At 44.5% G+C, this 21,624-nt stretch overlaps 1 protein-coding gene across 2 annotated transcripts in view; it reads right to left on the reverse strand.

Moving 5' to 3' along the window:
- The window catches only part of GARNL3 (GTPase activating Rap/RanGAP domain like 3), a 1,295,083-nt gene that overhangs the window by 1,211,650 nt on the left and 61,809 nt on the right, over positions 1 to 21,624 (reverse strand). For both annotated transcript variants that reach the window (XM_069609500.1, XM_069609499.1), the window contains exon 2: positions 13,151 to 13,171. In XM_069609500.1, coding sequence (XP_069465601.1) covers positions 13,151 to 13,171 — 21 coding nt within the window. The remainder of the gene's footprint in view (positions 1 to 13,150; positions 13,172 to 21,624) is intronic.

Raw genomic sequence — 21,624 nt, forward strand, 5'->3', positions numbered from 1 at the left:
TCCAGATAATGTCCACCATTATATTGCAGAAATTCCCAGAGGACGGGGTAGCATTAGTCGCATACCAGCAGAGAGTGTTAAAAGTGTACAAGGCATTCGGGGGGGATGCATGGCAGGAATACGACCACGAGTTTAGGAAAGAAATGGATTGCTTCCCGGATATGGGGTAGGATGAAACATTTTTTAACCTCTACATATTTAACGTATTGAAAGAAAAATGGGAAACCAGGGAACGGAACTCAGGAGGGCAGCAGAGATGGCAGTATTGGCAGAATGATTACAGAGCTGATTATAGATACAACAGCAGAAGATACGAAAAGAGCTATGACAGATCTAGGGACCAAAGTTTTTGGAGCAGGCAATATGGATCACAGAGAGGTTGGCAGAGCAGCTTACCACCAACTACACAAGGGGGCGGCAGCGGGAACACGTGGTCACCACGGGCAGAGCCAGGGCAATGTCAACATTTTGAAAAGGGGGTACCATGAAGCTGGGGCTGGAAATGAAAGTTCAGCCACAAGTGCGAGAAATGCAAAGGAGACCATAGCAGCGCCAAGTTCACAAGGGCAATAGCACCCAGCAACAGAGGCATCGAGAAGCGGAATTAGGAGCTGGGGGGAGAAAGGGGCTACACCGGTTAAAATTGAGAAAATGGAAGGGTGGCTCCAAACATTCCCAGACCAAGAAGCTGCCAAAGTGACCAGAAAAGGTTTTCAAGAGGGGTTTAACATTCCATTTACAGGGCAATGATCGCAGAATATCCCAAGAAATCTAAAGTCTGCTATGGAAAACAAAGAGATAGTGACCAAAAAAATCCAGAAAGAGGTAGAGCTCGGTAGGCCCTTTCACAGCTTTGCCATTTACAGACTTCATATGCTCGCCACTGGGGCTAGTCCCAAAGAAGGAGAAAGGGGAATACAGACTGATCCACCATCTATCATATCGCCCCGGGGATTCAGTCAATGACGGTATCTCGCAAAATGAAGCAACAGTAACCTACTCGGACTTCCAAGAAGCCATAGAGATAGTCAGGAAGGCAGGCAAAGGGGCATGGATGGCAAATGCGGACATTAAGTCAGCCTTCCGGCTGTTGCGAATCAACAGTGAATCGCAGAAATGGCTATGTATGCAGTCGGAGGGCGAATATGTCATCGACAAATGTCTACCTATGGGGTGCGCCATCTCATGTGCATATTTTGAAAGAGTAAGCTCATTCCTACAATGGGCAGTCACAAAGGAGATGGGGGAGGCAAGGATGGTACATTATCTGGACGACTTTTTGTTCGTAGGGCCCAAAGGGTCAAAACTATGCATGGACATTTTGGGCACATTTGTAGAGATAACAAGCGATTGGGGTTTCCCACTGGCATGGGAAACAACAATGTGCCCAACACAGACATTACAATTCCTGTGGATAGAAATTGACTCAAGGCGGGGGGTATGCCGAATCCCAGAGGATAAAGTAGCAGGCCTACTAGAAACAATAAATGACCTAAAAGGGAGGAACAAGGCCACTGTGAGAGAATTGCAAGCATTAGCAGGAAAACTAAACTTTTCAGGAAGGGTTATACCACAAGGAAAAGTGTTTCAAAGAAGTATTGAGCTGAGGACAAGAGGAGTCAAGATGGGACACCACAGAGCCAGGATAGGAGGAGGAATTAAGAGAGACATGGAAGTTTGGGGAGAATTCCTAGGTCATTCAATGGGTCGGTCATCTGGCGCACACCCATAAACGAAGAAGGGAAAAGAGTGTTGTTCACGGATGTGGCAGGTGGCTTTGGCTTTGGCGCAATACTAGGGAGAGAGTGGTGAGCAGAGAAATGGCCACAGGCATGGCAGGAAGCAGAATGGACTAAGAACATCACACTGCTGGAACTGTTTCCAATCTGGGTAGCACTGTGTGCATGGGGGGAGCAGCTGAATAAAAGGGAGATGGCAGTTTGGGCGGATAACATGGCAGTGGTGCACGTGTTGAATAAAGAGAGTGCATCATACCCAGTAGTATTGGAATTAATGAGAGCAATCACACTGGAATGCCTAAAAATTTATTTATGCATAAGGGCGAGGCACATCGCTGGGGAAGCAAATGTGGTAGCTGATGTCATGTCCCGTTTCCAGTGGGAAAAGTTCAGGGAGTTGAGGCCGGATGCCGAAAGGGAGAAAATGCCCATGCCACAGAAGGCATGGGTCCCGTTAAAAGCACTGGAAAGGAAAGAACGGTTGACTACAAGGTTAACTCAAAAGAAATGGGAAAACAGCAGGAAATGGAACGGGTCATAGACAAGCTGACCAGGAATGCCCTAATGTACAAAACGGGTAAGCAGTACGAAAAGCATGTAAAAAATGTATTGGTGGAAACAGGAGTACAAGATGTGGGTAAAATTTCAACGGAAACAATGTGAATTTTGGAAGGGGCATTTGCCAAAGGAAAGAAGAAAAGCTGGGGGGCGGCACACCTAGCCGCAGTTGCATACGCCACAAAGGTAGCCGGTGTACCAGATCCAACAGACAGCCCACGGCTAAAGTATGCAATGAAGGGTTGGGGAAGTTAGAAGGGACGAGACCAGACAGCAGGAGGCCACTGAATTTTGGGAAGCTAGTGATTCTGTTGAAAGTATTACAAAGTATATGTAGTAGCATATATGAAACAGCACTGTTCAGGGCAGCATTCCCGTTGGCATACTATGGGGCCTTTAGGGTAGGGGAACTAGTGGCCCGCAACACATTAGCGGGAGATGGCCTGGCAAAGAGCGATATTAGCATGGGAAGTAAGGGCATGTCAATAATGCTGAGAAAATCCAAGACTGACCAGACAGGGAAGGGGAGAGCAATAAACCTTAACTGCATCGGAGAAAAGGACCACTGTCCTAGATGCATCATCCAGGCATTTTTAGATATCCGACTGGAGGTCGACGGGCAATTGCTAATACATAGGGACGGCAACGCGCTCAGCAGGTACCAGTTCCAGGCGGTGTTGAAACAAGCAGTAGCCAAAGCAGGGTGGGATCCAGCTGAATTTGGGACACATTCATTTAGGATAGGAGCAGCACCTTCTGCATGGGCAGGGGGCCTGGGAGCAAAGGGTGTGAAAAAGATCGGGGGTGGAGGTCACAATGTTTTAAGAAATACATAAGAGAGGAACTGATATGAACACTCTATCTCCGCCATTTCCACAGAGACGGGCCCCTACAAGTCGGCATGGATAGTGGGGCACTCCTTCGTGACACGGGCAGGCAGGTGGATTGAGGAAGTGAAGCAAGGACTCCACTTCAAGAAAACAATCACATTCTGGTCGGGCCTCCCGGGGATGCGCTGGGAGGACATTCACGACAGGTTGTCGGACTTGATCGGCTTCAGGGCCCCTCCCCCGAGTACCTGGTTATACACCTCGGGGGGAACCATCTGGTCAGCACAAACAGGGGAGAATTACAGAGAAACATTTGCGAGTCCCTGCATAGCATAGCACACAGTTGGTGGAAAACCAAAATGTTTATGTCGGAGGTAATAGCACGGAGAGTCTGGTATGGGGCACATCGGAGGCAGGCTATCGAGACAGCAAGAAGGAAGCTAAATAAAACAGTGGGGAAATACTGCAGGAGCACGGGCTCCACTTCATAAAGCACGGTCTCTCCCAAAACAACCCAGAGATGTTTCATCAGGACGGGGTGCACCTGTCACAGAAGGGGATGGGGGTTTTCTCTCACAACATTTTCAGGGCGCTGGAAGAGCGGGGATGCAGATAGAGGTGCTTTTGGGGGGGACCTGAGCAGCCGAGGCAATCACCCACTCAGGTGTGGCGGCATGTGTCCAGGAAGGGATGCCCAAGGGTAACAAAGACTTGGTGAGGAGAAGCCTTGGGCAACTACAAAACTGGACACAATGTGCCCAAAAGCAAATTATTGTGATATATTTTTTATTGTGTATTTTCTGTAAGAAAATAAAATGCATACAGCCTACAATTTTTCCACAAACAAAAATTGGTCTGCTATGTTATTCTATATGTACGGCTCAGGTAACAGTAGCAAAGGGAGCCCACACTACTCAGCCTAACTGCAATGGCTAAAAAGAAAGTAACCGAACACAGCACAGACTGAAAAGCAGCTTCATTGACTGTCTACTACCAGCTACTCCTGACTGACTCAGCCATTGCTTTTGTTATCAGCACAACAGTGTCTGAGGCTGGAAACCATTCACCTGTGTTTGCAGAGTGGGTGGGATGAGGCCAGCTGCGAGAGACTCGTAAGTCTCTGACTGGCTGACACTACTTACTAATATAACATGCTGTTAACACCGAGCGTTGTATAGTATCCACGGACTGCGTCCCTCGGTGTGTGTCTACTTCAGAACTGCTCTGCATATTATGCACAGAAGGCGGGGAACACAGGCCCTTCCTGAGCGGCAGTGAAATGCACACACTAGCGAACGCCGATCTTAGCACCCAGGCCAGGGAACCGTGTCTTTCTCGACACCTCTTCAAGCAGGCCACACAATGATGTTTCGTTCTTGGACGTTTGTTCATCCCACAATCAGACATGGGCTCCTGAGCACCAGGACCCTTAAGTGCGTGTTGCTGAAGTGCCGGTGCAGTAGCGTTGTGGGCACATCAAACATCTTCTGCTCTGCACGCTTCCCAATGCTCGCCCCTCGGGCCCCTTACATTTCCATCAGGGCCCCTTAACCATCCATATATTGTTACAGCCTGAAAGTGAGAGAGAGGGATCGAAAGAGACAGGCGAGAGAAAGGGAGTGGGAGCATGAGAGAGAGAGAAACAGAAAGCAGGACAGAAAAAGAGAAAGACAAAGGCAGAGAGAGAGAGAGGGAGTCGGAGAGAGAGAAAACTAGAGAAAGAGAAAGGGAGAGGGAGAGAGAGAAGAGAGAAAGAGAGAGAGTGATGTAGAGAGACAGAGACAGGGTGAGATACAGAGAGTGACTGCATGAGAGAGAGAAACAGAAAGAGGGACAGAAAGAGAGAAAGAGAAAGACAGAGAGAGAGGGAGTCAGAGAGAGAGAACGAGACACAGAGAAGGAGAAAGGGAGAGAGAGAAGAGCGAAAGAGAGAGAGAAAGAGGGAGAGAGAGAGAGAGAGAGAGAACGAAAGAGACAGGGCGAGAGGGAGGGAGTGGGAGCATGAGAGAGAGAAACAGAAAGTGGGACAGAAAAAGAGAAAGACAAAGGCAGAGAGAAAGAGGGAGTCGGAGAGAGAAAACGAGAGACAGAGAAAGAGAAAGGGAGAGGGAGAGAGAGAGTGAGAGAGCGATACGTAGACAGGGTGAGAGACAGAAAGAGCGACAGAAAGAGAGAAAGAGAAAGGCGGAGAGAGAGGGAGTCGGAAAGAGAGAGAGACAGAGTAAGAGAGAGAGTGAGAGAGAGACAGAGAGAGAGTGAGAGACAGGGAGTGGAAGCACGAGAGAGAGAAACAGAAAGAGAAAGAGGGACATAAAGAGAAAGAGATAGGAAAAGAGAGAGAGAGGGAGTCAGCGAGAGAGAGAAAGAGAAACAAAGACAGATAAAGAGAGAGAGAGAAAGATAGAGAGAAAGAGAGAGAGAGTTACACAGAGAGAGACAGAGACAGGGCGAGAGAGGGTGTGGGAGCATGAGTGAGAGAAACAGAGGGACAGAAAGTGATAAAGAGAAAGGCAGAGAGACGGCGTCGGAGAGAGAGAGAACAAGAGACAGAGAAAGAGAAAGGGAGAGAGAGAAGAGAGAGAGGAAGGGAGAGAGTGAGTGAGAGAGAGAGGGTGAGAGACAGGGAGTGGGAATAAGAGAAGAGAAACAGAAAGAGAAAGAGAGAAAGGGAAAAGCAGAGATAGTGAGTCGGAGAGAGAGAACATGAGACAGAGAAAGAGAAAGGGAGAGAGAGACGAGAGAAAGAGAGAGAGACAGAGAAGGGGCGAGAGAGAGGGAGTGGGAGCATGAGAGAGAGAAACAGAAAGAGGGACAGAAAGAGAGAAAGAGAAAGGCAGAAAGAGAAAGAGGGAGTCAGAGAGAGACAATGAGACACAGAGAAGGAGAAAGGAAGAGAGAGAAGAGCGAAAGAGAGTGACAGAGAGAGAGAGAGAGAGACAGGGTGAGAGTCAGGGTTTGGGAGCAAGAGAGAGAGAAACAGAAAGAGAAAGAGGGACAGAAAGAAAGAAAAGGAAAGGCAGAGAGAGAGAACGATTGACAGCGAAAGAGAAAGGGAGAGAGGGAAAAGGGAAGGAGAGAGAGAAAGAGAGAGAGTGAGAGAGACAGAGAGAGGGCAAGAGAGGGAGTTGGTGCAACAGAGAGAGAAACAGAAAGCGGGACAGAAAAAGAGAAAGACAAAGACAGAGATGGAGAGGGAGTCGGAGATAGAGAGAGAAAGAGAGACAGAAAGGGAGAGAGAGAGAGTGAGAGAGAGAGAGAGAGAGAGACAGAGACAGGGTGAGTGACAGGGAGTGGGAGTGAGAGCGGGAGAGAAAGTGAAGCAAAAGAGGGAGACAGAAAGAGGAAGGGAGAGCGAGAGAGCAAGCGAGAAAGAGAAAGAGAGACAGAGAAAGAGAAAGGGAGAGAGAGACAGCGAGAGATACGCTTAACTGTTTCCTGCAATTACTGCTGGCCATCTAAGTAACCCTTATCTAGAAATGTTCTTCCTTAGCATATGTAATGTTATGTTGCTCTGCTTTTATACTGCACCAAATCACCACCGAAGCAGTTTCAGAGCATCCGATCCATGTCCGCGGCATATTGTGGCCCCGCCTGGGGTGCGCCAAACCTTTGGCTCGGGAACAATAAGCAAAACTGTGGAATGCTAGAGGGGAGAGTGGGAAGAGAAGAGAGGACAATTGGGAAAGTGGGCAGAAAGGGATGCTTTGTGTAAGGATGGACTTGTGGACCCAGGTTATGGTGAATATACCACTGTCTCATTCTGTAACATTATGTCGTCTCCTTGGAAATGATCTCACCAAGTCACCCAAAACTACATTTGTGGGGGATTGTGACTGTAGCACGAAGATGCTCCACTTTATCCTGTGATGCTGTTGTGTGTCACGTTCAAGCTTGTGATGATTGCTAATGTTTGGTCGATGTAAACATGCCTGTGAGTCTGTAGGGTCTCGCCACTATTATTCCAGTGCTTTCAAATTCAGGGCCCACTAATATGCTATCAACTGTAGAGGGTCTCCAGTGATTGCCCACTGTAACCACATAAAGACGCCAAGCCGCAGAGCCACTCATCCTCCCACTGTAATAATAATAATAATTTTATAACGCGCTTAATATCCAGGGATCAGTTTCTAAGTGCGAGCCCGGGATTCGAACCTGTGTTGCTATGCGTTGTCTTGCTTCCAAAACAAATGCGTTGCCCCTAAGCTATCCTCTCGGCCTGGCAAGATAATATAAATCTAAGTGTCAACCAGCAATAGCCACAGCTAACCACACACTGCAGTGCAACCATGCACATTGCAATCGCAGTGGGCAGTACCACTATGTTGTTTGCTATTTCTGCCATTTTGTATCCAATGTTATTTTCATGTCTACAATGCTATCTTTGCATGCTCTAAAGTCCATCAGAAAACCAGATCCATGCAAACTGCACAACATGATAGGCTGCAGCACCCCGAGGCCATGCCAATGACAGATGAAAACTTAACACATGGACATAACATTGACAGGAAACACTTGACCTAATCCATAACCTTGGCATCTCATTTACCCCAAAAGAGATTGCATCCTGATCTAATTTGAGGGCATTAGGTGATCGAACGTTGATAGTTCTCCAATTAAAGGAACTAAAATATACCTAACGAGAGAAGAAAGGTAGAGATACCCCTACATTGACATTACTCAGAATCCGGGCAGACACCAACAGACAGCGCTTATGGCCATTCGAACCCCAGTGCCATACACCCTTCCCATGGCATTAACATGCATATGGACATTGGTTACTTCATTAGATTATTTGTATCTATGTAATTGCATAGAAGCCTACTGACATAGCTCCGTTAAACACTCTAGTGCTCAGACTTTGCACCTTTTGCTCCTCAATCCTGTAATTTGTTTTATACCTCAGAGTCTGATTGCCCACTGGAAGTAGGAAATGGCAGAAGTCTGCAAAGTTTACTAAAACGCCCCCAGATACTGATAACATAATATAATGAAATAACCAATGTCCGGTTATATGTGATTACATCGAATACATTTCAACGAATACGAATGTTTCGAATTCTTTTTTTCTTTATGTCAATTTGGCCTCATATATGTGTGGGGAGGAGACTGACTGCAAACCTCCCCAACCTCCCCGATCTTAATTATAACAATTACCCACGCCCACACATATTTACAGCCAAATTCGATGAAATAAATTCATCAAATTAGTAATTGATTAAATCTTCTATGATGTAACCTCCCATTACCCTCAGTAGCACATTAGGAAATGACAATCTTTCTAAATCATCAGGAAACGTGACAAGATTTGTGCACATGGTAGATAAATCTGCCCGGAATATGCAACCTAGAAAGCCAAAGAGGTTCTCTGGATATCCTCGACACTCTGAATAGCAAACAGCTGGACAAATAAGCCACATAAAACAATATACCACATACAACAATATACACAGCCTAGCATTCACCTCATCCTAAGCCATCAAGTGATAACCCCCTTTAACACCGGGATGGACACATTATGCTGCCATACGTACCATACTGCAGTACACGCTTCCTTCCATCCACAGCCAACCCCCCAAAAAACAAGACTCCTCCTGAAGAGTGCATTGAAATAAAACCTTCCCACCGTAGCAACCACTTACAAACCCACGGATAATGTTGATACCCGAAACAGCTAAACCAACCACACCCTGACAGACACTACCAACAAATTCACTCCACAAGACGTGAAACAATAGAGCAATACCCTCCACTCAATGGTACACACAAGAACTCACTGAGAGTAAATACTCCCTCCACAAGTATGGAAAGCTCTAGAGAAAATCCAAAAGTTTACAAGACTGTGTCAGTGTGAACATTCTCTGCCCCGCCCACAGGATCCCCCTCCATCCAGCAAGAGGAACCATTACTAATCAACCATATCAGAAGCCTATCACCAGAGTAGAGCTCTCTTCGTATCCATCAGTCATTGCAATGACCACCCACCACAACTTGCAAAACCTCATTCCACAAACAAATGCAATGCAAGCAATGACTTTTGCACAGACACAAAAGTCACAATTAGACAAACACATGAACAGCACAAGTTAAGCAACAATAACCCTCCTACCCGACCAAGCGACAAACTAAAATGGTCTGTCTTCCGGACATTCCACTTGAACTGACCAGCATTCTTGTACGCATGCGTCCCTCTACCACCTACAAAGATGACATCCCCTGTCTTTTATCACCAAGAACATTGAAAGGCAATGACCCTGCTACTCCATATCATCAATACCTCCCTCGCCCAAGGAAGCTTCCTGAGACTAACCGAAGCCCGGCCAGACCAATCCCCCCCTAGTGATGAAGGTTATGCTCAACCCATATTATGACTTATCATACTACTGAAGCACCCCCCCCCCCGCCCTCTTCTATTGATTGGCAAGTCCATGCAAACAAGCATTAGTTGTACCATAATATTGCTCAAAACAGCCCCCAACACAGCTCTTACCCTGTATTCCAGTGGAGATTCAGCATAGAGACTTTCACCCTCCAGCTCACTGGCAAGTCCCTCCTTACGATTGAAAAGGCTGATCCTTGGCTATCGACTCTACTTGATATCCTACTTGATGCTGTTGACCACAAAGTGCTTCTTAACATACTTACTGGTCGCATATGGATCCTCACAGTCCATGTGGGCACCAACAGATCCCCAGGTAACCCTGTAACTTGTGGGGCACACAAGTGCCCATCCTATTCCAGTCAACCTCAACCTCTACATGGAACCAATGCCGTAATTCAACGCTAACCTTGACATCAACATCCACCGATATGTCACTGACACCATGACCTAAAAACAGGTCAATGACAGCAATCATCTAAAACTCTGCCTCTTATGCATTCAATCATAGATGGCAAAATCCTACACAAAACTGACCCCCACAGAGATAGAATAAATCCTCCTTGGCGTTCTATCAAGTGCAATAACAACCATAACTGACTAGGGATAAACAACGTGATGGCTTTTCACGTCAGCACGCAGCCAGCTCTAAATCCCTCGGCTTTCTCAACAACAGCATTTCCCCAAGACCCACATTGCTGAGATAACCCAGACAGACAGCTACCGGCCCTATCATTTCAAGAAATCAGAATTGCGGTATAGGCCCGGGTCCATTCCCCTCACATAGGGGTAATACTCTCCTCACCGAAGCCCCCACCTCGTTCCTGGCCCCTCTGACATGTGTGTCCATCATGCTGCAGTCTGTCTGATCACAGGACTGAAGAAATACACCCACTTCACTCCAACCCTCAGAGAGTCAGGAAGCTGCACTGGTTTCCGCCTCAAAGCCTGCTCCCATCCAACTCCAAAAGGGCTGACATCACCTACAAGGCAATTGCAAAGTTCCATCCTACCGGACTAATTCGCCATTACTGGAGGTCTCTGAAGGACCAGAAACCACAAGATCGCCAGACTCGAATCCAGGAGACGCATGAAGAAAAGGACAAGAGAACAGGCCCCCACCGGCGCTGGAATAAGACACATGTGCACATCAGACTGTCATCATCCCTCCTGCACATCGAAAAGGTGCCGAAGACCCTTCCCTTCAAGGAAAAGCTCATCCCCCACCGACCACCTGATATCAACTCTTCCACCTCACGCCCCTACCCCGCCCCCCTCCTCCCCCCACTCTCCCTCTCCTTCTCTCTCTCTGTATTACATTGCTTGCTACCCAGGTTTAACAATCGCTGATTCATTGCCTGCATAAGGGATCATGCGGGAGACATTGCAGACACCACTAAAAGTGTTAAAATATGCAAGGATCTGGATTTGACCAATGCATGGATTCCAATCTTGAAACCTATGCAAAGAGACTGTGCATTTGGGCAGTTGATTGAATGGTTGTTTGATTGGGCTACAGACTTTGTGTGGACTTGCCTGTTCTGCCAGGGTAATTATTTAGAGAAGAGGCTGAGATTAAGAAGTTTTACAAATGTTTATATAGGTGAAGGGAGTAGAGGGGCCTTTTTGAGGGAGTTTCTGTTCTTGGAAAGAGGATGATGCTGTGCAACATGGGTTTGATGCCCGGTCCAGCGCTTAGAAGATGGGGTATCTGGCATGAGGTGCTACAAAAATTATCAGTGATATTAATACATAGGTGCCTTTGGGTGGAAGGAAATCTCATTTTGTCTTAATGCATTGCTCATGGTCCTTGTTTGTAGGTAGGAGTGGGTATTTTGGGCCAGGGAACTTGGGCTACTTCTTCCCTACACATACAAAACAGATTAAATACATGACACCAGATGTGCTCAGCAACTGGAAGCCAGGATAGACCTTTTCTGGCCAATGAGACAGAACGATTCTTTCTAAGACCTGGAGTGAGCAGCAGCTGCTTTTCACACTTTCTGATAGATTTTAGTATCTGTTTTGACAACCCGGGAAAAAATGGACAATTAAAAGTTGTGGCTAAATCTGCTCCTATCAAATATTGAAACACTAAAAAGGGAAGTGCATAGAGGGAGTTTGCATGCTGTGTTATCTTGGTGTTGGATTCTAAATGCCTCGACTCTCCATGACACTGTGTAAGGCTCGAAAGTCTGACCACAGCTAAACCAGAGACAAGCTTTGTGTCCTTAAGCACCTTGCGCACAAGCATAAGTCTAGGGCTTTGGTAACCCTGACATAAATAAATAAGGAAACCAGTTTCTTGCTCAATTTTCAGGGAGCAGTTGCAAACATGTCAAATTCTGATTTCTGTCATAAAACCCCTCCCAAATGTTGTTGGGGGCCCTAGGGAAGTAAGTAAATGGGATTTGCCGCATGTGTTTTCTTGGGCATGACTTCCACATGCTCAAGCTCACCCTGCAGTGAGTGAGTAAACTCCAGACGTACCACCTGGCGTAGCAAAAACCTCTTCTCCAGCTGTCGCTCCTTCTGGCGCTGCGCCCCATAGAATACAGCTGAGTCCCACAGTAAATTTGGCCCAATTGTGCTCCTCTACCTTTTCCTTCTCATGCCTTCCTGTGCATCTTATCTATCCCTCGGCCTCCTGACTATGCCCCTCCCTACCACTAATGAATGTTCTCTCATGCTCCTCCTTTGCTGCTCTGACAGGCAAAAGCACTTCGATGCCATGCACTATGCAGGAGGGTCTATAAAACGGCACGATAACATAACATAAAATTCCCACTTAAAATACAATGTGCGCCAGGGTAATTATTTAGAGAAGAGGCTGAGATTAAGAACTTTTACAAATGTTTATATAGGTGAAGCGAGTAGAAGGGCCTCTTTAAGGGAGTTTCAGGAGTAAGGAAAATTATCCCACTCTTAAGGATACCTGAGACTGCATCCTCGGCCAGGGGGATAGCTCAGGGGCAACATGCTGTTCTTGGAAAGAGGATGATGCTGTGCAACATGGGTTTGATGCCCGGTCCAGCGCTTTGAAGATGGGGTATCTGGCATGTGGCGCTACAAAAATCATCAGTAATATTAATACATAGGTGTCTGTGGGTGGCAGGAAATCTCATTTTGTCTTAATGCATTGCTCATGGTCCTTGTTTGTAAGTAGGAGTGGGTAATTCGGGCCAGGGAACTTGGGCTACTTCTTCCCTACACATACAAAACAGATTAAATACATGACACCAGATGTGCTCAGCAACTGGATGCCAGGATAGACCTTTTCTGGCCAATGAGAGAGAACGATTCTTTCTAAGACCTGGAGTGAGCAGCAGCTGCTTTTCACACTTTCTGATAGACTTTAGTATCTGTTTTGACAACCCGGGAAAAAATTGACAATTAAAAGTTGTGGCTAAATCTGCTCCTATCAAACATTGAAACACTAAAAAGGGAAGTGCATAGAGGGAGTTTGCATGCTGTGTTATCTTGGTGTTGGATTCTAAATGCCTCGACTCTCCATGACACTGTCTAAGGCTCGAAAGTCTGACCACAGCTAAGTCAGAGACAAGCTTTGTTAGAAACGGCACGATAACATAACATAAAATTCCCACTTAAAATACAATGTCGCTGGTAGTAAGATGATATCACTGTACCTTTCATGGAATGCAGTAGCTCTGGTGATTCATGGAAAAGGCAGCAGCGGGAGAAACACAAACAACAAAACACTGATTATTCCCTGCTGAAGCAAGCACCTAATAGCACACATGTATTCAAGCAAAGCATTACACATTACGTTTCTATACATGAGAGCAGATGACGCGTGCAAAGACATCAAAGCCAGAAAGTGGAGGCGAACGCCACTGACAACCAACTACACAGACAAAAAGAAATGGGGAAGTATTTGATGCATTGCACACACACAATGCCAGCCATCAGAAATGTGACAGGCTCTTTTGACAGCTCTGACAGCCAAAAGAAAAACACAGAGCATGCATTTTATGGAGCAGCTGACATCTACTGGGAATGTCACAGCAGGATCGTACTCTTCCATTTTCCGCCACTCAACGTGCGCTACTCTTATTTCAGAAAAGTGGTTGTACTGCTGTGTTAGTCACACCGGAGTTGTCCAACTCCAGGCCTCGCGGGACACAAACTTTCAGTTAAATTTGCATACATTTAGAATCATTGTTTGTAAATTCCTCGTGAATATTAATGAGCGGTATCCTAAAATCTGACATGTTTCGGGCCCTCGAGGCCTGGAGTTGGAAGACCCTGTATTAGATTGACTGTGTGTTGATTACACACAGTAATGAAGCAATGCAAGAATCTTGGGCAAATGATATCTTTGCTACCCTAACTTGTATTCTGGATCCCAGCTTTCGGGACCAGATGGGTCCCTTCCTCAGGCACTGTGGAAAAGGAGACAGACTTATACAGGCAGTGCCCGAGCAAGGGTCCTGTGTGGTCCTGAAAGCTGGCAGCCCATGGGTCCCTTTTGTCTTTGGTAGGGCCCTGTGTTCTACTGAAGCAGGTGGACAGAAATGTACCTTTTCCTAATAAGGGTAAACAGCATCACCAGAAATCGCTCTTTGCCGGCACCAACATATCGCCATATTTCATCTGCAGGTAATTACTTTATTGAGGAGTGCAACTCTCAAAGAGAAGGAAAACACATCATTTGCTCACTAAGAAACAGAAGCCAGAAGAAGATTCTGCAGATGAGAACCAGTGCACAATACGCTAAGCCCTGAAGAAGTGTCTTTTCACTAAACACATGTAGACTCGAATTGTGTAGCTGAATGAATTATGATGAAGAATTGGGCTTATGGAGGCGTATAATACATATTTTATTTTTATTATTATATAGTTAAATTAATCATTTTTAATGCATACATCACATCTTAAAAGAAGAGTATATAATTTCACTGGCGTCGGGGTATCAACATTAAAACTGCTGATTCATGCTTCAATAACAGCTATTATCACATAGATTTAATTCCATAAGCTAGGGAAATAAATTATGCATCCCTCATGGTTCCCAGACATGAATATGGGCCACAGCACGTTACGGTTTACTACCATCTCTAGTTCGGAAGCTATGGTCGTGTTTAGCCGCAGGGCCGTCATTGCGCAGAATTCAAAAAGTAAATGGCAAACAGATTCCAAGACCAGTTCACCACAGAACCGGCAAAGTCTATGGTTCCTTGCAACTTGAATTCAGCACCCAGTGATCTCAAACGTTTTGACTGCGTTGAATTTAAGGCGCAAATAGTCCCATCCAAAATGGTTTCCAATATAATTCTGAATGTAAGATGGAATCAATTGTCTTTTGTGAATGTATGGGAAAAAGCATTCAGCTGTTAATTTCCTGGCCGGATCAACTATCATCTGTTCATGGATCTGAGCCTCTAATAATGCCCTCATAGCTCGTTTATATTGATTGAAGTTCATTACAAGAGGATCCACACTGAGTTTCCCAAACCACAAATCAGATACTTGTTTAAGGGCTCCCATGCAGCAGGCCCATGAGAGTATTACTCGCAGCATGGACAAGTTTCCAATACAAAATTAGACAACACAACATGATGCGTTTTCTTATGGGCATCATTAGACCAAACTCTAAAAAAAAGCATTTCAGATGACACGTAATGCAATTGTAAAATCTGTTTGAGGGTCACCAGCTCAATTCGATAGATGAGCCTCAACAATCCCAGAGCCCATGCCCCTGCAGCATAGCAAATAATGGGGGCAATCTTCATGGAGTGTAACCTAACCACAGATCCCAAGGAATATCCCCCTCCCTCGTAAGCAAAGGAACAAATGACTGCTGAAATGTGGGCACTGCAGACTTTAAGTTTACTCAAGTGTGATAAACTCACAAGTTTTGCATCAAACACAATGCCCAGATAAGTGTGTTAATTTACCACTTCAATAGGGTCCCCTTTCAAGATCCAGGCAGCTTAAGCCACTTTTTTGTGAGAGGGCTTGAAAACCATGATTTTAGTTTTTGTCGTGTTCACTTTTAGAGAATTTAGTCAGAAAAGGAGAGGAGGTTATCTAAGGCAAATTGCAATCCAGAGGGTGTGAGATCAAGTAAAACAATGGCATTGGCTTAGCCAACATACTGTACAGCCAGCCTGGTTAACCAGTCTTGATTGAATACATCTGGATCAATCAGTACCCTCCCCATGTCGAATAAATACAAATTAAATAACAGAGCAGCCAATGTGCAGCCCTTTTTGAGACCCAATTTTGTATCAATTCAACCTGAGGTTCCGCCATTGCCCTCCAACCACACTTCTACCTGTGTCTCCTCGTGTAACATTATGACTATTTTCAGCAGGCCAGACAGGATGCCCAAACTGGACAACTTTCCCCATAGCCTTCCACGGTCCACTGTATCAAATGCAGCACTGTAATCTACAAGTGCCACATATATAGGAGATCTGGGAATCTGCCATGCCTGTTGAATTATGGTGGTCAGAGCTAACACATTAACAGTTGTGGATCATCCCTTTCGGAACCCAGTTTGGTTCCATGGAATAATGGGAGCAGTTTCTGCCCAACTTGTCAGTTCCTTGAGCAGAATCTTAGCAAATATTTTGTAGGGAACATCCAACATGACCAAGAGGCGATCATTTCGAGGATCTGTGTGGGAGCCCTTCTTTAGGACTGGGACCAGGATGATGTCATGCCATGATTGTGGAAGTGTTTGGGTAGCAGCAATGCCAGAAATGAGATGATGTAGAACATTGGCCCACAGCCCAACATCTGATTTTATCAGAAGGTAGCACAACCCGTCAGGGCCCGGAGCTCGTATTGACTTGCTCTTCTAATCAGTCTGGCAACTTCATGTTTACTTTTCCGAAATTGCCACACTCCGGACTGAGGAAGAATTACAGGTTGTTCCAGATTAATGCCCCCAACTGTGTCATTAATGTAGGTGTTCCAGACAGACTCAGCAACACCATTGATGATGGAAGAACTATAATTATTGTGTTTGTTGATGATCTGCCAAAATCTCTTAGAATCCATATTTAATTGAAACCATACCAGGTTTGACAAAACATTTATTTTCCTTTTTGACACCATGTTTGGACATTTACTGCCCCAAGTGTAAATGTATATGTATTAAAGAAATACCCTCAATTTCATTAGTGCAGAGAATGTTTTATCTGACTTTTTGACACTAATCTTATTAAGGTTTCACCTTTGTGAGACATTACATGCTTTACACTTATTAAAGCTGATTTCTTATATTGTCATCCTTAAAAGTAATGCTAGAGACATACACAAAATGAGATTATGCCATTTATATTTAAGACAATTCAAGTAATGAAGGATGTCTTTACTTTCAGTAGTGGCTTTGCAGTGCTTGACATTATAGACCAGGGGAGGGGTCATTACCGCTTGATAATGACCCAATCACAACTTATATATATAAAAAGACATGCATTACAATAATATTCTTACATGCATATGAAGATGGTAACTAGAAGGAGGATTCCTCTCATCCCTAATAATATATCCTAAAAAAACCAAGGAAGAAGGCATCGAGGGCCATAAGTTGGGGAAAGTCATCCAAAGGTATAATTACCCCTCCCATATAAGGCTATTAGCACATACTGGAAATAACAATAAAGGTTTTGGATTTGTGGTTGTAAACTACATTTTTTATTATTTATTTAATTTGATTTAGTTGATACACAACTTTTCAAATATATGCAAAAACACACAATAATACAAAAGCAACAAAAAAGAGAAATGGAATAAAATACCAAGGGTACAAAAGATAAACATATTAGACAAAAACAATGGATAAGAACAAACTACTTTACATTTCATATACCTTCCAGATGATCTGAATAAAATAACAAAAGATAATATGACCAAACCAAACACATCTCATGAACCAGTAGGACCCCATACAAAATTAATTTGAAGCGGCTACAACAGGCAAAACCATTCTTAAATATTGGACAATAGCGATCTGTATTTCTTCACTTGAGGTCGAAAACATAATTTGCCATTTGTAGTCGCTTGAAGTGTGAGTGTGAAAGGTGATAATATTCTGAAAATATCTTTCTCTCACCAACGTTAGGGACGGACAGTCTACTAGCAGATGTCGCAGCGTTTCTTTTTGCTGAACATCAGTGCAATATCTGCAGTAGTTTTGTTCCTGAGGGATCAGTTTCCGTCTAGATAATACATCTCTCGTACCCCATAGATTAAATCTAAACCGTTGGAATTCGGATCGTATTGCTGGAGATGGACATTTCAGCAGGTACTGAGCAATGATACCATAAGGCTTGACACCAAACACCCAAACATTAAAGTCTGTATAGTTCGAGCACTTCGCTAGAGTCCCCACCCAATCAGCGCGATAGAATTTTACTTTAGCACGGTCAGGGTTCTGGAGTAACAGCTCAATTGTTACATTTGCCTCACTCATATGGCTAAATACACACTTCAGCCATTTCATTGGATATATATTACGTGATTTTAACAAGGCAGAGGCCAAAACCTCCAGAATTGTCCCACTATTTATACCCAACAGGCACTTCCGTAGCAGGGCACACTGTCTCCACCTTGCCTGTGCCTACAAAGACACCAACCCCAACTTATACTGCACCATAGCGATCGGCGTTGCTTTAGGTAAGTCTAAGATCGCCTTCCAATACTTAGCCTCTCAGGCCTCCCATGGTGAGCCTTTGTCTAACACCATGCTCTCCACACCATACAATACAATTGGGACGACTTTTATTTTGTAGAAATCTACTGCAAGTTTCAGGGAGAATTTACCAAATTATTTTTATAATAATTCTGGACTGTGAGGTCAATTGGAGTAGTTTACTCTGCACCATTGTTCCCGTGCCGCCCTTAGATTGCCTATTTGAGATTTCTATCCCCAAATATTTGTATTCAGACACCTTTTCCAACTTGATGTCTTGTATCGACCATGTGTGTGTAAGGGGGGACCTCCTTTTGCTTCCCGGCTTGTAGGGACAGGCAATTACTTGTGATTTACTGACATTAATAACCAACCTGTTTTCACAGGCGTATTCCCCAAGCCTTACAAGCAACCGATGTAGACCTTGTGGGGTCTGGGACAAAAGGACGAGGTTGTCTGGCAGATCACCATTACAAAGCAGAAATTAATTCCCAAGAAATGAAAAAGTTAAACAAAAATGCAACCAACGCACAGCCCTCTTTCAAGCCACGTGATGTTTCAATTTCTGGAGACAGCTTCCCATCTAAGCTCATACGAACCCGCATCAATGTATTAGAATGGAACAAAATGATCAGGGACAGTAGGGATATCGGGCACTCATACGCTTTCAGTTTGTTAAACAGCAGATCGCGATCCACAGAATCAAATGCTGCCTTGAAATCTATAAAGCCCATATATAAGGGTTGAGATCTCTCTAGCTGCTGTGCCTGGAGGAGGTTGAGTATCATTATGTTAATTGTTCCTAAGCCATTTACAAAGCCGGATTGTAATGGATCAACCAATTTTTTAGACGACACCCAAGCTTGTAGTTCCTTCAGAATTAGCCGACAATATAGTTTTCCCGGGACATCGAGCAGCGAGATTGGCCTATAGCTGCTCGTTCCAGTCTATCCCCCTTTTTATAAATGGGAACAGTAATCGCTTGCGTCCACAAGCTTAGGAGAATCTGCGATACATTTATAGTCTTGAAGATTTTATAAAGGACTGTCGCCCAAATTTTAGGGAATTTTTTTAACTCGAAGTTTGACAGACCATCGAGACCACAAGCTTTTGAGTTAGAAGCAGTAACAATCAGATGTATAATATCATCTAAATCAAATGCCAAATGAAAGGGTGCTAAGGGCCTGGTAACTTCGCTAATGGTTGTGGGGGAGGGGGGGAGGGGCAGGCATAAAGAAGGGAGAAATAATCACTCAATTTCTGAGTAGACACTCCATTCACCTGTAGGGTTATCTGGGAACCTGTGGTTGCGTGATTTATGGTTGACCACATTTTCGCTATGTTCTTGCTCGCTAAGGTTTTCAGCATACTAGCCCCATCCTCCTGATACAGGATCGCTCGATGTCTTCTTCCCCAATTTCTATACCCTGTTTTCCCTCTCGTAATCAGCATTTTCCTGATCAGGAGAGGTGCATTACGGGCTACTTTAAGTTCATAGCAGAGTCTTGATTTCATTTCTTTCACATCTTTATCAAAGACATGAAGATGTAGCGATGATTGCTTCGATTTGGTACCTTGTTTTCGGGGCATTTGTATCAACTCTGGATGTTCCTTCATACCGTTTCTTAACAGCACAGTGTAATCGTGGTGGCCTTTCTCTAACAAACAGTCAAGGCTAGTTACATCATTCTCTGACCATCATAGCTTTTTTCCCCCTGCATACACTGTACAGAATGAACCCTTGTGTTTATCCACTTTTGAGCCCTGTATCGGATCCCATCTCCATTGGTTGTAAACTAAAGCATGTTTTTAATAGTGAGAAAAATAAATACACAATACAGGTAAAATAAAAATACATATGCTTTATTTTCTAAAATATAAATAATAAGGTTGTTGTTGTAAGAAGTATTTTTATTGCAAACGTCATTGAACTGGAAGAGTTTTAGCATAAGTTTGCATTTGTGCAAATTTAAAGAACAGTTTTTCTACTCAAAAGTAAAAGCATTATTTCATATTTTAGCTTTCACTTTTGTGTGCTAAATTGGATGTTGCTGTCACATTGAAGAAGGTGTGGGTAAAAAAAAAAGAGTCTCTCGTTGAAGAAATGTACCTGGGGTATTGCATTCCTTTTTCTTGAGCGTAGAGCTATGCGTTATGGTTTTCCATGTCTGGATCTCAAGTCAGAATGCCTGAAACGACTTGAGGCTATACCTGTAGTTATTGACTGCATTCGGAGCATTCTGATTGGCTGTGAGTAGGTCAGTAATGAAATCCATGTGATAAAATCCCTTCACGCCCAGCAAGCTACAAATATCAGAGCATTGACAACAACGGCATTCCCTTTTCACATTTCTAGCAAGTGGTATCTGATGAATTGTATAAGCCACAGAACCCTTTGTGCTATGAAGCCCAATATATTCTTAAAACAGTTAACCCTACCCTCTACACCCCAAAATGAAGTCGCATTCTTCATTTCTGAGAAAGAAGGGAGCAAGGAAGAGGTAGTCTAAGGAAGGAGCAGAGGATGCCATGTAGAGATGGAGGGAGAACGTTGAGTGTCTGAGGAACACCAGATGTGTCTTGAGGCTTGATATGAAGATGATGTGGCTATCGAAGTGGCAGAGGTGGGCTTACAGAGATCTGCACTGCTTGAAGGACTGCATGGGGATGCAGCGGCCTGCTAAACAATGCATTGTGAACCTTGCTCCGGTGAGCACTCATGAGCTGCGGGGGGGGGGGGGGGATCGCTGAAGGTTGACATCGGTCAATACTCTCTTGCAGCTGTGTAGGGAAATTGAGCTGAATAGCTTTCTGGGTGAGGCACAAGGTATTCAAGGTGTTGTGAGATGGGACCAGGAGCCTGTGGAGTTGTATCAGTAAATCGGGTATGGTTTGAGGATGAAGTTTAATCTTGGAGCTTTATTCTAAATGTTGTCGAGCCTGGCAACAGAAGATTGGGCATTCATACAGCCTTGTTTTGCACAGTTGATAAGCTCTTTTGATTGCGTTGTGGAGCTTGATTGGGGCAAATGGAGTAATGTTGAGTACATTGGTCGTTTGGGTATAAAATGCAAGTGTACCATCATACTGGATAGGCGCAGATCTAACTGGGGAGAGTCCGGTGTAAACATTACAAAAATGGTGTGAATTTTTGGAGATGGTTAATCAAAAGTATTTATTAGATTGCTTGAATGACAACCAGACAACACCCTAGTCGTTAACCTATTCTCAACCAACAACCCCGCCCCACTATCCAGATCGGCCACTATTATATTCTCTGCGGTGCATTACCCTCGAATTTTCGAGAAACCAGGCCTTCCGGCATGCTGTTCGCGCCTCCTGCCTAAAACAACGTTGCCCTATATTTCAAAACGCAGTGCACCGTCAGTGTTCATTCTAGGTGACATCACGTGATAACATGATAATGTGAGACCTGCTTGGTTCATCTTCTACTCT

Source organism: Ambystoma mexicanum, chromosome 8 (genome assembly GCF_040938575.1).
Source record: "Ambystoma mexicanum isolate Mex_15411 chromosome 8, UKY_AmexF1_1, whole genome shotgun sequence".
In the NCBI taxonomy this organism is placed as follows: Eukaryota; Metazoa; Chordata; class Amphibia; order Caudata; family Ambystomatidae; genus Ambystoma; species Ambystoma mexicanum.